The sequence below is a fragment of the Muntiacus reevesi genome, chromosome 1 (assembly GCF_963930625.1).
Source record: "Muntiacus reevesi chromosome 1, mMunRee1.1, whole genome shotgun sequence".
Taxonomy (NCBI): Eukaryota; Metazoa; Chordata; class Mammalia; order Artiodactyla; family Cervidae; genus Muntiacus; species Muntiacus reevesi.
The window spans coordinates 57,793,167-57,809,293 of NC_089249.1; the positions used below are offsets into that span (position 1 = coordinate 57,793,167).

The 16,127-nt window shown below is 50.2% G+C and overlaps 1 protein-coding gene across 1 annotated transcript in view; it reads right to left on the reverse strand.

Annotated features, from left to right (window-relative positions):
• The window catches only part of EFCAB6 (EF-hand calcium binding domain 6), a 242,193-nt gene that overhangs the window by 74,102 nt on the left and 151,964 nt on the right, over positions 1–16,127 (reverse strand). The window contains exons 19-20 of the mRNA XM_065924192.1: positions 15,879–16,012; positions 10,703–10,938 (exon numbers count right to left, since the gene is read on the reverse strand). Of these exons, the coding sequence (XP_065780264.1) occupies positions 10,703–10,938; positions 15,879–16,012 (370 nt within the window). The remainder of the gene's footprint in view (positions 1–10,702; positions 10,939–15,878; positions 16,013–16,127) is intronic.

Here is a 16,127-nt window from a genome sequence, read left to right on the forward strand (position 1 = left end):
ACAAGGGAAGCCGCCACACCGCAAAGCCCACACACCACAATGAGAGAGGAGCCGCCCGCTCGCCACAGCTAAAGCCTGCACACAGCAGTGAAGACCCAGTGCCGCCAAAAAATGGTAATGATAATGGTTTAGTTGCTAAGTCGTGCCCGATACTTACAACCCCATGGACTGGGAACCCTCCAGGCTCCTCTGTCCATGGGGATTCTCCAGGCAAGAATACTGGAGTGGGTTGCCATTTCTTTCTCCAGGGGGATCTTCCTGACCCAGGAATCCAACCCAGGTCTCCTGCATTGCAGGCAGATTCTTTATTGACTGAGCTAAAAGGGACGTCCTTGCAACCAAAAAATAAGAAAGTAACTAAACACAATAAAAAAAAATAAAAAAGCAGACAGCAGGGCACGGCACTGGAGCCAACAACTTAAGCAGTGATAGTTCACTCTGCACAAGGCTTCTCCTTTAAATCCTTCCGAGAAACTCTGCTGCCGGTCTCAGCTGTCCGGGACCGCCCCAGGTTCCCTGATGACAGCGCTCTGTACCTACTGGTCACCGAGGACATGGTGGCCCTCGTTACCCCAGAAGCCCCCACTGGGCTGTGGACCCGTGTGTCACTTGGAAAGTGTCTTATTCAGAGCGGTGCTTCTTTGGTGAATTACACAGACTTTGACACCCCGTGGGTTGGCAGACAAGAGTTCTTGGACCGGCAGCGGCTGGGCGGAGTCTTCTCCCTCCGCCTGCTGACATGGACCACCTGAGGTTGGGCCCACTTTCATTCCTCTTCTGGCAGAAGCCAGCTTGTGGGGTACACAGGCGAACTACGGCTGGCACACCTCCCTTGCCTGAGACCCGCCCTCCCACTGGCCACCCAAAGTCTGCAAATCCACCAGGTACTTCTACATTGCCAAGCCCGGCTTTGTTGCCTAACACGTGACACTCTTAACTGTCTCTCCCCTCTCTCATCCCCTTCGTGACACAGCTCTTTAAATCACAGCATGTGTTGGAACACCCACCACGTGGAGAACATGTGCCCCCAGTGAGTGCCTCTCCCTCTCCACCCGCCCCCCACTCCTTCGCCCTCCTTCCCCCCAAAGCTCATCTACCCTCTGAGAAGCCGTCCCTGTTCCTGCCCCCGGCCGCCGCCTGGTGCTGTCCACACCTCCGTGCCAATGGCACGGCAACCTCACCTGCTTCCCTGTTCCATCTCTCTCCAACTGCCTACCGGACTCCACAGAATCATGGAATTTCAAGGATGGAAAGGGATCCAAAGATCAGGCAGTCTAACCCTCTATTGCTACTTTATTTTTGTTGTTGTTGGGTCACTAACCCTTTGCGACTCCATGGGCTGCAGCACACCAGGCTCCTCTGTCTTCCAGTATCTCCCAGAGTTTGTTCAAACTCATGTCCATTGACTCAGTGATACTATCTAAACATCTCATCCTCTTCCGCCCCCCTCTCCTTTTGCCTTCAATCCTTCCCAGCTCTCAGGGTCTTTTCCAATGAGTCTTCTCTTCACATCAGGTGGCCAAAGTATTACAGCTTCAGCCTCAGCATCAGTTCCTCCAGTGAATATTCAGCGCTGATTTCCTTTAGGATTAACTCATGTGATCTCCTTGCAATGCTACTTTACCACGAAGGTTTTGGAAGGTTGGGTGGATTACGCTGCATTTTCACAACTATTGCTTAAAGGACTGTAGGTCCTAATGACACACAGTCCCCTGCCGTCACTGTTAGACTTCACCTGACCCCAGTGGGCTCACCTGGACTTCCCCCCAAAAAGGATGGAGGTCCTGAGAGGCCTGTTCTGTCTCTGCAAAGTCAACGCACTACCAAAATGATCCCACTGTCTGAACACACATCCAATACACCCTGATTTCTTTATTGGGCTATGAGGCTTGGTTATTTTCTTAGTGACTCATGCTCAAACCAGGCACTCCTACTGATTTCCCATTCATTTCTCATCTGTCCTGTTTTATATCCTTGTCTCCTCTGGAGAGATCGGAAGGTTTTTCCGCGGCCTTTTCCAGAACTTACGTATTTCCTCTCCTATGGCCGGCCCTTTTAGATCTTGACAGGCGGATCTAGCCTTCCTGTCAACCAGTCCACCAGTCACGAACTCTTCCCATGTGCTGCCCTAGGTCCTATAAACACAATGACGAGCAAGGCAGACGGAACCCACGTCCACAAGGAGCTCATGCTCTGATGGCGGGAACGTATAGGAAACACTTGGGAAAATAAGTGAATCAGGTAAGTTCAGATACTGAATGTGACTGAGAATGAGGGACCAGGGTGGGGTCGGGGCACTTCAGCCAAGAAGGTCAGAGAGCGGCTCCCCGAGGCCTGAGTGATGAGAAGGTGCTGTGCCACCCTGGGGAGCAACATTCCAGGCAGGGCCAGAGTCCTGAGATGTCCCAGGGAAAAGGAGCAGGCACGTCTACTTTACCCCTTCTCTACCACTGATCACAGCTCTGGACCGAATACAAAAAGCAACTCTCTGAGGACACCCAAAAGTAAGTAATAGGATACTGGTGGCGGTGGGGATCAAATCTTGAAGACCAACTTATGAGTTTCACGGACTTTTTCCCCTCCCTATTTCCAGTTTAATAGCTGCTTAAAGACAGTTCTAATTGTGGAGTTGTGCACTGGATGTGGACAGAAAAAGCCTCAGAAGAAAGCCCGTTTTTCTGACCGAAGAACTAGGAAGGCAAGCCCCTAAAGTACAAAGGACATGAGGGAAGCCTCCCCTTTCTTGTCACTTTTTGCTGTTCCACTCCTGATCTGAGGCAAGAGAAAGCGGAAGTCCTTCAGTTGTGTCTGACTCTTTGTGATCCCATGGACTGTATAGAATCCCATGGATTCTCCAGGCCAGAATACTGGAGTGGGGAGCCTTTCCCTTCTCCAGGGGATCTTCCCAACCCAGGGATCGAACCCAGGTCTCCCGCATTGCCGGCGGATTCTTTACCCGCTGAGTCACAAGGGAAGCAAGCCAAGTTACAAAACCACACTTCTATGACGGTGCCAAGCAATGGTTCTGGCCCAGTAGGTACCCCAAATTGAAATTCTTCTCTTGAAACCAGAGGGGATGGTGAAAGGGGTCCCTGTGTTCAAGGAGGATTGAAGAAATCCACATTATTTTCTCTCTCCTTTTCTCTTTCACCGTGTTGCCCTGGAGGTGGACCCAGTCATGAGAAGCACTCAACAGCACAGAAAGACTAAAACCTGAAGATTTTCCAACCACAAGACCAAAAAGTGGGTTGCTTACTGCTGGAGAGGGTGGGAAGAAATCACAGAGAGGAGAGAGCTAGAGAAAGGGAAGCTCAGATGCATGAAGGAAGTGCCAGGTGCCCGCGCTCTGATGTGTGCACACGCTCTGATGTGTACATATGTGAAACTAACCCAAAGCAACCCGGGGAGAGCGTTGAGAACCTGACTAAGGGTAGTTAGGACTGGCTCCTGGGAGCTGCCTTCATGGGCTGGCCTGATGGAGCTGCAACGGCTCTGAAAACTAGACTGACAGTGAAACTGCAGAGGGCAGGTCAGAACACGCACTCTGAAACTAGCTGGATGGATTGTCTGCTTTGAAAATCAATCAACCAACACACTACCAAGGATTTTAACAGGAACAGTGTCACAATAGAACATTAAAGAGATCCACAATACAGTCCAAAATTACTCAGTATACAAAGGACCAGGAAAATGCCAACAATTTTCAAGATAAAAGACAAACAAGCACCAACTCCAAGATGACCTAGATGCTGAAAATACCATATTTTAAAGCAGCTATTATAATCATGAGGTAAGAGTACACATTCTTAAAATAAATGGAAAGACATAAGTTCTGAGCAAAGAAATAGCAGTTAAAAAAAAAAAAAAAAAAAAAAAAAACCCTGAAAGAACCAAGTGGAAACTTTAGAACTGAAAACTACAACAACTGAAATAAAATTTTCACTGGGTTGGGTCAATGAAGATGACAGAGCCATCACTGACAGTGTCAGTGAACTTGAAAATAGATGACTAGAAATAATCTGATCTGATCAACAGACAGAAAAAAAAAAAAAGAATCTCTCCAGGGCCTATGACACAGAGGCCTGCGATACAAAAGCAGAAGATCTAATATCAGGTCACTGCAGGACTGAAGCGAGAACAGAAGAAGATTGCTACTGGAAAAAGTTTAAAACTGCAGGGAATAACAGCTGAAACCTGCTCAAAGTTGGTGGAAAAACATACATTTACAGATTCAGGAAGTTCAGCAAACCTCAGAAAAGATAAACTCAAAGAAAATCATGCTCAAACACACCACGTCCTCCTCCAGGGGATCTTCCCAACCCAGAGATCGAACCTGCGTCTCTTACGTCTCCCACATTGGCAGGCGGGTTCTTTACCACTAGCACCACCTGAGACGCCCTCATACTAAAACTACTGATAACTAAAGATAAAGGAAAAATCCTGAAAGCAACCTAAGAAAAATGACACATTTATAGAGGGCTTCCCTGATGGCTCAGTCAGTAAAGAATCTGCCTGCAATGCAGGAGACTCAAGTTTGATCCCTGGGTCGGGAAGATCCCCTGGAGAAGGAAATGGCTACCCACTCCAGTACTCTTGCTTAGGAAATCCTGTGGACAGAGGAGTCTGGCGGGCTACAGTCCATGGGTCACAAAAGAGCTGGACATGACGTAGTGACTAAACCACCACAGAGAGGACCATGTGAAAGACTGTAGATTTTCCCTCACAAACTGCAGGGGCCAAAAGACAATGGAACAACATTTTTCAAGTGCTTTAACAGAAGAATTGTCAACTCATAATTTTATATTCGGGGAAAAAAAAACTGTTAGGAATGAAAGAACAATGAAGATATGATCAATGAAGGAAAACGAAGATAATTTGTCTCCAGTAGACATGCTAATGGAAATTCTTCAGGGGAAGGAAAATGACAGCAGAGAGAAAACTGGAACTTCAGAAATAAAAGAAGAGAAGCAGAAACGGTGAATATAAACATACATTTTCTCTCAGAGTTTTGAAATACAGGAAGCATAAGTGGATTAAAAATGAAGGAGAAATAGACAAATGCAAAATTACCATTGGTGACACCAGCCCTCCCCTCTTGGTAACTGGCAGAACTAACAGAAACTAAGCCAGGATCTGAACACTATAACCAACGTGATCTAACTGACATTTGCAGAACCCTCCACCCAGCAACCGACAAATACACAATATTTTCAAGTATACATGGGATAAAGAGTCTGCCTGCAATGCAAGAGACCTGGGCTCCACCCCTGGGTTGGGAAGATCCCCCGGAGGAGGGCATGGCAACCCACTCCAGTATTCTTACCTGGAGAATCCCCGTGGAAGAGGAGCCTGGCGGGCCACAGTCTTAAGGGGTCACAAAGAGTCAGATACGACTGAGTGACTAAGCACAATACACTCACCACGATAGACCGTTTCTAGGGTTATAAAATGAACCTTAACAAATTTAAACTAATTAAAACCATACAAAGTGTGCTATCTAAACTTAACAGAATTAGATTAGAAATCAATAACAAACAGTTGGAAACCATGGAAATATTTTGAAGAAAAAACATCCTTCTAAATAATCCATGGTTTCAATAAACAGTCTAAGGGGAAATTAGAAAATATTTTGAACTGAGTGAAAATAAAAACTACAATGTGTCCAAATTTGTGAAATGCAGCTCAATCAATGCCTATGAGAAAGCTGACAGCGTTAAGAAATAATTCAAATAAAAATCTGAGTTTTCAGCTTAAGAAAACAAAAATGCAGGACAAGCTCCAGTTGACCTTTGCCCCACACAGGTTTGGACTGCACAAGTCAACTTATATGCCAATCTTTTCAACTCATACATTGGGAAATTTTTTGGAGGTTTGTGATAACTTGAAAAAACTCACAGATGAACCACACAGCCTAGAAATATTGAAAAAATTTAAGAAAAAGGTATGTCAAAAATGCATAAAATATTTGTAGACAGTAGTCTATCCTTACATAGGCATAAGGTGATATTTAATATGAAATTAATGTCTTAATTTTCTTCCTTATTTATAACTTTACTTTCAAAGAATTACATGATCATGTAGTATGTCTCTCCCTCTCTTGGCACCTCTCTCTCTCATATTGGAGAAACTGAATATTAGTGTATCATGACAGGTAAGGGTTTTTTATTTTTAGAGTAACAATGATTCCAATACTGCATTTTGAATATGAGTGTAATATTGTATGCCATGGCTTTGCAAGTGGGCTCAGTGGTTAAGAATCCGCCTGCTAGTGCAGGAGATACAGGACACACGAATTGATCCCCAGGTCAGGAAGATCCCCTGGAGGAGGAAAAGGCAACCCACGCTAGTATTCTTGCCTGGAACATCCCATGGACAGAGGAGTTGGGTGGGCTGAAGTCTCTGGGGTGGCAAAGAGTTGGACATGGCTGAGCATGCATGCACACATGCGCTGTATGCCATAAAGATTTTATAATGATTAATTCATTACTGTGTAGGCTAGGCTACCTGGTCCGCAATTGTATCAGTTACACTAAGCTCCCTTAAAGCAACCACACTGCTGCTTCTCTGTTATCCATGCATGAATTGTTATACCTCTAAATAAATATGAATTCCTTTTCACATTATCTTTCCATCTTCGATGTGTAGAGTTGTACACCAAAATGTACGCCGCCTACAGAGTTTTGTATCATACGAGACAACACAGACATGGGTACTGAGAGATGATGCGTCTCGTAACAGACAATGGAAACTTACAGTATGGATAAACGCTGTACTGTAAATGCATTTTTCTCTCCCTTTGGGGTTCGATCCCTGGGTTGGGAAGGTCCCCTGGAGAAGGGAAAGGCTCCCCACTCCAGTATTCTGGCCTGGAGAATCCCATGGACCGTATAGTCCACGGGGTCTCAAAGAGTGGGACACCACTGAGCGACTTACTCACTCACTCACTCATGATTTTTTAACAATATTTTCTTTTCTGAAAATATCAATAAAATTAATAAAACCTTCAGCTAAATGGATCAACGAAAAAGGAGAGAAAACATCAACTACCAATATTCAAAAATGAAAACAGGGATATCGCTAAAGACCCCATAGCTATTGAAAGAAGAGTAAGGAAATACTGTGATCAACTTTATTCTCATGAATTTAACAGGTTAGACAAAATGGACCAATTTTTTAAAAGACACACATTATTAAAACTCAGTCAAGAAGGAACAGAAACCCTAAATGATCCTGCAACTATTAAAGTAATCAGATTCACAGTTAAAATTCTTCTGAAAAGGAAACTCCAGGACTGAATGATTTCATAGATGAACTACACCAAATATTTAAAGAAGAGATAGAAAATCTGTATGATCCAGAAAATAGAAAGTGGCATTCATGACTTTTATTCTTTCTTAGAGATCTGCCAAAGAAACATAAAAAGTGCTTTTCTTTATGAAATAAAACTCCTTTTATCTTTCAATTAGCACATGGGTCCATTGAACCCTCTTAGAATAGGACAGATCATGGGGTCTTAGTGAGCTTGATTTAATGGTACTAGATCTATTTCATTATTCTAGGGAACATTCAATTTTTCAGCTTTTAATACATTGTTTCCAGTTATGCTAAAAAGAAAAAGGAGACTAAATAATAACTAGAAAACAAACAAACAAAAATAGAGTCTCCTAGCAGGATGATACCATATTGAAATGCATCACCAGTGTTACATTACCCTTCAGTTTTCTAATTGCACTGCCCTAAGTGTAACAGCATCTTTCAGAAAGGTACAAAAGACACCACGGACCCCATCCTGGTCTTATGTTAGCTTTCACTGAACACAGGTGAAAACTAAGAATTCTTACTTCAAGCCCAGATGGCAAAGGGAAGAAAACCGAGATCGCAAGATGTTTCACATGATTAGATGAACCAGAAGATGAAGGTGAACTGGATCACAGAAGCCAAATCTCCTGATGAGTGAGTGAGTGATTCACATCTAAGAACAGCAAGGAAATCTGTTTCCACTCAGTCAGTCACTCATCAGGAAGGCCTGGATCACACAATATTTTGTGACAAGAAGCTGACCGTCTAATTTTGCTAAGAGGACACTTGACAGCGTTCTTTCATCTTTGATGATGTACATGCACCAAAAGGAACTTGATGTGGGTTGTCAGTAGATAAATGGACAAGGCCCGTGTCCTTTAAACAAGGGAACAGATGATGTAAATGAACCAGATCATTGGACTAATCACTCTGCTATTTACACATCTAAAAATGAAAATGCTGTGTGCAGTTATGAAGCAAACGAGATGGTCTTCCTGTCTTCGACAAAGTTATGAACCTTCAAAGTTTTCAAAATTACTGCATTTGATGATGCAGGGGGAAAGTGAAGGCCCAGAATGCAGAGGGGTCCAAGAGAGAGGATGTGATGGCTTCTAAAAAGGGAAGGCATCCAGCTTTGGCTAGTGGAGAACAGTGAGAGTGGGGGGTGAAAGAGACCAACTCTCCACACAGAGGAGGCGGCCCCTCCCCACAGGCACCCTGAGTTTCGATCTCTGTCCACTGCCAATCACCTGGGTTCTTCTGGACCAGTCAGAAATTCTCCTCGAGACCTCAATTCCTTTATCTGCAAAGTCAGGTAGTGATGCCTCCTTCAAGGGTTGTAGGGTATGAAAAATACATCTTCATGAAGCACAGATTCGGGCTCTGGCCATGGGAAGGCTTGGCTTTCTCTGGGTCTCAGAGCTCAAACTACACCAGGCCCTTGGGGCCCAAGCTGGTCTTCCTGGATCCACCCTCTGCATCTACCGTCTACTCTGGGGCTGCTGAAGGATGTCTGCATGGCACAACACGACCCCCGACATGCCAAGGCAGAGAATCCTCTCCGGCCTGCTGACCAAGCCTGGCACTCAAGCCCCTTCTCACCCGGCCCTCCCGCAACTTCAGGCCGCTCCCCCTGTGCATGCCACACTGTGCACGCGTCCTCTGACCGGTCCCTGAGTATGCTCCGTACTCCCACCTCTGCGGTTCTGCAAACGCGGTCCCCTGGCCCTGAACCATGATCTGGTAACTCGCACCGGAGAAACTCCTCCTCACACCTCAAGATCGAACTGAAATGTCCTACTTTTTCTGTTCACCTCAAGCAGGCTTGGTCTCTCCCCTCCCTGTGGCACTTCAGACATCCTTGTATTCCTGTGTTTTTGTACTTGTCCCGGTTCAGTCCTGAGCCCCTCATCCACCTTTGTACCACTGAGTCCTGGGGTGATGCCAAACTCACAGCAGACCCTCGGTAAACGTGTGATGGATGAACAAATAATACAACTAAGACGGCGGAATCACGTGGATGGGAAGACTGCACTTTGTGGTTGAAATTTTCCATATCCGTTCTGCATTCATTCTCCAGAAAGTTCTTTCTGAAGGATATTTTCTTCTTTTGTTTGAATGTTAAGCAATCAAGTCTCATATTAAAGCTCCTCACAACTGGAGCAATTGGAAGCAGGTGTCCAACTCACGTGTTCCATGATCGCTTCACTTAGAAAGAGACTACAGTCATTTTCTTCCTTGCTAGCTTTTTAAGTAGAGACAAAATAAAACCAGCAAGTTCAGAAGGGAAAATTAAAGGGCAAGGTCAGCGGCTTCTGCAGCCTGCACAAGAGGCGGGGTCTGGCCCAGTGATGGGGCGACTAGCGGCTCCCCCTACTGGGGAACACCCTTGTCTGGGGGTGGGCACTGCTCTGCAGCCCCTAGGGGCTGGAGGGGCCCAGTGACGCTGTCACTACTGCGCTGAATCACTGAGCACCAAGGGCAGCCCTGTGCTAGCAATGCGGAGGGTAACATTTCAAAAAATATTGATAGTGTACTTGTAATAATTGGTAAGGGAGCGGCTGAAAGTCCCCTTCATTCATGCCTGTCAACAGATCCCAGTGGGGGAGGAAACTCTGACAGGTCCCAGGTAAGATGGGAGGCCCGTCACTGCTTCAAGGAGCAGATGCCCTTACTGAATGAAGCCAAGGAGACGAACAAGTCATGGCCCCAGCTGGACGCAGAGATTCTTCTATTGTGAGTGAGGCTGGCGTGCTGTGAACAGTGGGGGAGGGTGGGGAGTTTTGCCTGAGAAAGGGCTGGAAGGGGTCCTTGCATCTCCCAGAGCGGCTGGCACCACTGACCCCAGGGTTTTAAAGAGACAAATATACAAGAACATGGGGGGATTTATGTGCATGGAAAAAAGACGGAGATGACCCTCAGTTTCCACCAATTACCACAAGGTGCTGTGTGGTCCCCCAGGCCAGGCTTACTGCCCAAGTTAAGGACTCAGGCCTGGGGGGCGTCCATGTGTTCTCCTGACAAGCACCCAGCACCGCCCTCTGCATGCAGTGCACCCAGAGGTCTTGGGAGGCTGAGCGACACGCCTATCTATCTGGCCCTGGGTTCATAACAATGAAAACGTGCAAGTACGCATGTATACTTATGTGTAAATTAACAAGACTGGGATGATGCACAGTGAAGTACAAAAAAAAGAGATGCTCACGGGGGCTCAGATCAAGTGTACCTTCTCACCTGTCTCTACATTTTCTAGTCTTTCTACACTGAGCGTGTGATCCTGAGAGTGGTTTTTCTTGAACTAAGACAGAGTGAAGAGATGGGGGCGGCAGCCGCCCTGCCCCCAGCCCCGGCGCTTGGCACCATGTGGAGCCCGTGTGGATGCCGCCCTGCGCTGGCTTCTTACCTGAGCAGTCTCTGGGGCGCGTCGTCGTCCGTACTGAACGGCCTTTTCTCGCACAGGTTCCGGAACTCCCGGAAGTTTAACGTGATACTGAGCCTCAGGCCGAGAAGGCCCAGGAGGCGCTGGAACTCCTCGTCCTTCAGGTTGAAGAGCAGGTGCTGCAGCAGCCGGTGGAGGTCATGCATGGTGATGACGCCGTCCCTGTCAGTGTCCATCTTAAAGAAGGCGGCGTACGGGTCCTGGAACCAGGACACAGAGTCACAGCCCGGCCCCCCGAAACCTAGGGCCGCCCCCCACCCCCGCCCTGCGCTGCGGACTCATCCCCAACGTGAGGGAAGGGCCGCGCTCCCACTGCGGCTTTTTTTGGAGATTTCCCTGCTCCGGGAGTACCCTTGCCAGGGCTTGCTTTCCCAGGGCGATGATGAACTCTGTCCTTAGGCGCCCTCTTTCAACACAGTTCAGGAAAGGGACAGGAGTGACTTTCCTTTCCCGCCTGTTCCTTTGGCTTCTGCGAGTGGCACTTCCAACATCGGGAGTGAAGGCTGAGTATGCTGGAGCTTTCCAGCACATGTAAAAATCTGGTCCTTGACGTTTTTATACGGGTTTTGGAAATGGCAACCTTTCAGAAAGGCAGCTGCTGCCTACAAGACAACCAGCGCTGAGCTGAACTCCACCAAGGAGCTGCCCAGACGATGGGCCCTGGTTCCACGCCCGGGCTGAAATGACGCCCCGCCCGCCTGACCGAGCCCTGCCTCTGCGTCTGCAGGGCGCGCCGCGGTGACTCCCACTTTGCACGTGAGGGAACAGAGGCTGGCAGGGAACCTGCGGCTGCAGCCAGGCTGTGGGGCTCAGGGCACACCCAGGGGGGCAGGCTGCTCGGTTTCCAAGCCCGGCTCTGCCCAGCACTAGCAGAGTGACCGAGGGAAGAGACTGAACCCCGCCAGGCTTCTCACCCATCACAGAGGAAGACAGAGTCCCTGCCTACGGGGTCATCATTAGGACTGACTATGCCAAGCAGGTGAAGCACTTAGGAGAGGATGTGTAGGTTCTGTTAGGGTCTAAAATGCTGTTTGTTATTATTACTGTTGCCTGAGGTTGGACAGCGAGCACCCGGCAGTGGGATCTGAATCGGGTCCATTTGGGCCAACACCCCTGCTCCCCCAACTTGGGCTCCCTCTGTCTCGGGCTTGGAGTGCAGCCGCTGCAGCTGTTGTCCCCACCCCTGGTCCCACCAGCACCTCCCGCGGCCCTGCCTGGGGTCTCTCCGGCCACTCTGGGGGCCCTGCCTGCACCTCTGTATCCTAGGACCCTCCACAGAGGTCACATAAAGCAAGGCCTGCTTCGACTCGGGTGTGCAAGTAAAACCTTCTGGGGTCTTGTGGAAGACCTACTTGTACTCACTTATTCATTCACCAAAGATCACTCTGCACCAACGTGCACAATCACTACGTTAAATACAGTGGGAGCTGACATCCAGGGCTGCCCCTGCCTCTCAGAGTTGCCACCATCCAGCAGCATCATCCCCAGGGCACTGCCCCGGGGTCTCCTGGGACCACGGGCCTCTCTCTGCCACGGACTCCCTCCATGTCGCAGCTCCTAGCCCTCCCACAGCATCCAAATGCACGTCTCCAAAGGCTTTGCGGCATCTCCCCTTGGATGTCAGAATGAGCAAGGCCAAAATCAAACTCCCGGCCCCCGGCTTGTCCTCCAGGGCCTTCCAGCTCAAGAAGTGGCAGTACCTTCTTTCAGCTGCTCAGACCACAATCCGGGCAAAGAGGCAGAATATGCAAGGACACAGGGGAGGAAGGGCGCTGGCTGGAGCGTGACCCAGGGTCAGGGGGGTCGAGATGGGTCAGAAAGCGGCTACAGCCAATCAGGCAGGACTCTGGCTCGTTCTGAGAGAAAGGGGCCGCCCTGGGCAGAGCAACGTGTGGAGACCACCCGCAGGGTCAGGCGTTCAGGACAGATGGTGAAGCGAAAAACGCGGCGGCCGAAGCATACGTATGAAGACCCTATTTGTGTGTGGTGCGGGGCAGAGGGGGGCCTGGTCCTGTTTGTTTTTAAACACACATGAATCCATGGACATGTGCCTGAACCTGCACAGACCCTGTCTAGAGGTTGAGGTGGAAGGTGAGCCCACAAGGGCCACGGGAACCTGTGCCCAGGTCACGACCCCAGGTCACCAAGGGGGTCTTGGTGCCTGCTTTCCTCACCGGTCAGGGAGGGGATATGCCCCTTGCTTGCTAATTGTTCCCTTCTACTGTTTGTGGTCTCTGGCCTGGCCTGGAGGGTGAGGCCGCCTTGCTCAGCTTTGTTGCTGTCTGTGGACCCACCTGCACTGAGATCCACTCATCTGGTTACAGATCACTGAGCAATTAGCAGCAGCAGGATTAACAGCATTTTCAACTAATACAAGATAGATTTTTCATTACTGATGGAGAGAGAGATTCAAGAATTTCTCACAAATAGGAACTCAAGAAAGGAGATAAAGTGACTGGACCTTTCGCAGTCAACCATCAAGACATGCTCTGTTCCATTTATATACACCCGTGAGGGCAACGAGCACCCACCAGGGTCCTGGATGGAACCGACATCTGAGTCTGTATCATGCATACCCTGGCAATTAGGGGTTCGCTTGTCTCACCCACTAGGTTATAAGTTTCTTGCAGGATGGAGTGGGCATTGGTGAACATTTATTAAATCAATTTATCAGTTAATTATTTAAAATTGAGACCCTCTTAGGAAACACAGGACACATGTGTGCTGTAACCAGGCTTCAGGGATAATAAAGGCAGGTGCCAGCAGGGAGCTTGGCTTCTCCGTGTCCCCAGTGGGAAAGATGAGCGACAGGAGGCCGTGGGGAGGGGCCAGAACAGGGGCTGGGTTTTCACTGGTGGGGTGGCAGGTGATGGCCTCTCAGGGTCCGGCCGACCAGCACGAGGGACTGCTTGACCCGGTGCCTCGACTTCCCCCTCTGTCCTCTCTGCCTCCTGCCAGGCTCTCCTTCTTCAGAGAAGCAGGCTCTCCACCCCACAAGGACCCCTGCCTGCTCCGTGTTCTTCTCGGTTGGGCACCACATGGGGTTAACTGACGAGGACGAACCCGTCTCCCCGTCTGCTTATGATGGCCGTGTGTTTTCAAACCAAGAATCAGGATGCATGGTCTGATGCCTGGGCCATCAGTCAAAGTTAGAACCATCCTGCAAGTCCAAGCTAGATAATCGCAAGTGTGTCTACTGTAAAATGGGAGCTCGGTAATAACCAAAATGAACCTTCAATTGGCAATCTGTGCCGGGAAGATGTTTCAGGCACAGCAGACGGGCTGGCCTGCTCCTGGGGGCTGGCTCCACCTCCCCTCCCCTGGCCCCAACATCGTTTCCTCTGCTGAGGTGTTTGATCCTACACACTCTGGAGTCTCCACGCCTCGGTGACTCCACGCCCCCATGTCTCCTCACCCCGGGGTCTCCTCACCCCGGGGTCTCCTCGCCCCGGGGTCTCCTCACCCCGGGGTCTCCACACCCTGGTGTCTCTTCACTCTGGTGTCTCCTCACCCTGGTGTCTCCTCACCCCAGGGTCTGCACACCCTGGTGTCTCCACACCCTGGTGTCTCCTCACCCCGGGGTCTCCACACCCTGGGGTCTCCACACCCTGGGGTCTCCTCACCCTGGTGTCTCCTCACCCTGGTGTCTCCACACCCCGGGGTCTCTTCACCCCGGGGTCTCCACACCCCGGGGTCTCCTCACCCCGGGGTCTCCACACCCCGGGGTCTCCTCACTCTGGTGTCTCCTCACCCTGGTGTCTCCACACCCCGGGGTCTCCTCACCCCGGGGTCTCCTCACCCCGGGGTCTCCACACCCGGGGTCTCCTCACCCTGGTGTCTCCTCACCCCGGGGTCTCCTCACCCTGGGGTCTCCTCACCCTGGGGTCTCCTCACCCTGTCTCCACACCCGGGGTCTCCTCGCCCCGGGGTCTCCTCGCCCCAGTGTCTCCTCGCCCCGGGGTCTCCTCGCCCCGGGGTCTCCTCACCCTGGTGTCTCCACACCCGGGGTCTCCTCACCCTGCTGTCTCCTCACCCTGGTGTCTCCTCACCCCGGGGTCTCCTCACCCTGGTGTCTCCTCACCCAGCTGTCTCCTCACCCTGGTGTCTCCTCGCCCCAGGGTCTCCACACCCCGGTGTCTCCTCGCCCCGGGGTCTCCTCGCCCCGGGGTCTCCTCACCCTGGGCTCTTCTCACCCCGGGGTCTCCTCACCCTGGTGAAGAAACATTCTAACTTTCTCAACCCCCTTCCCCATTTTGAAGCTAAATGGTCGGTTTATCAAATTGATCTTCTTTCCTACTTAAAGACCCTCTTTTACTTCTCAACACAAAAATAGTTGAGGTCATTCTGCCCCTGCCTCTGTGTTTGAATGGCTGCTATTTTCCCCATCTTATCCATTACAACTTCCACATGCAACCCATGCCTCAGTCATGCAGAGCTGGGAGCTTTCCCGAAAGCTCATGACCTGCCTGCCACCCGCCTTGAGTAAGCCCACGCTTCTGTTTTTCACTCCTTTCTTTTTCTGGACAGCACATGCTGAGGGTTTAAGATTCCGTTTGGGGGTCACCTCCTCCAGGAAGCCCTCCTTAATGGCTGTTTCCCTTGTGCCCTCATAGCACAGAACCAGCCCCTTCATGACAGCCAGTAGCGATGTGTCTGAATTGTCTGTTGACCGTCTGCCTCGGGCTGCACTGAGCTCCCTGAGCAGGGCTCCCCGAGCAGGGCTCCCCAGCTTCCAGCAGAGAGTCTGGCTTATGGCGTGGAAGTGCACAAAGCTTGTTTGGTGAGTGCAGGAGAGGAGTGGACAGGATGGTTGAAAGGGTCCTAAATTCACTGTAATTCGGGTTGTCGTGACCCTTCCCGCCCCTCCCTGTCTTGTGAGGAGGGTCTCCTTACTTCTCCAGCGCCTCTGAGGGGCAGAAGGCAGGCCTAGCAGTGTCAGCAAGCAAGGGCCTGGGGAGGGGTGGGAATCGCAGAGTTAAGCCCCTTCCCCAGGAGGGGAGGAGGGGCGAGCCTGAGTCTAGGAAGGAGAGCTCTGAGAAGGGCCGGGGCGCAGGGCTCATTCCTGCTGTGGCTGAACAGTGAGGAGGCGGGACGGGGGCTGGGTCCAGAAAAGGCGGGCAGCAGGGAGGTCGTGATTTACCCGGAAGAATTCCTTCAGTCTCCGGGGGAACTGCCTCAGGCACTCTTCAGCAGTGACAAAGCAGCTGTCCACGTCACGTTTGGGAAGAACTGGAGTCTGGGGTGGGGTCACCTCTGGCTCGTTCATCTTAGGATCTGAAACAGCGAATCAGGAGGCTTCTGTTAGTGGTGGGCACGCCTCTTTACTTCTATCTCAACGCTTTACTTAACTTTTTCCATCCCCAGTCCTGCTAGAACTCTCGACGGTACT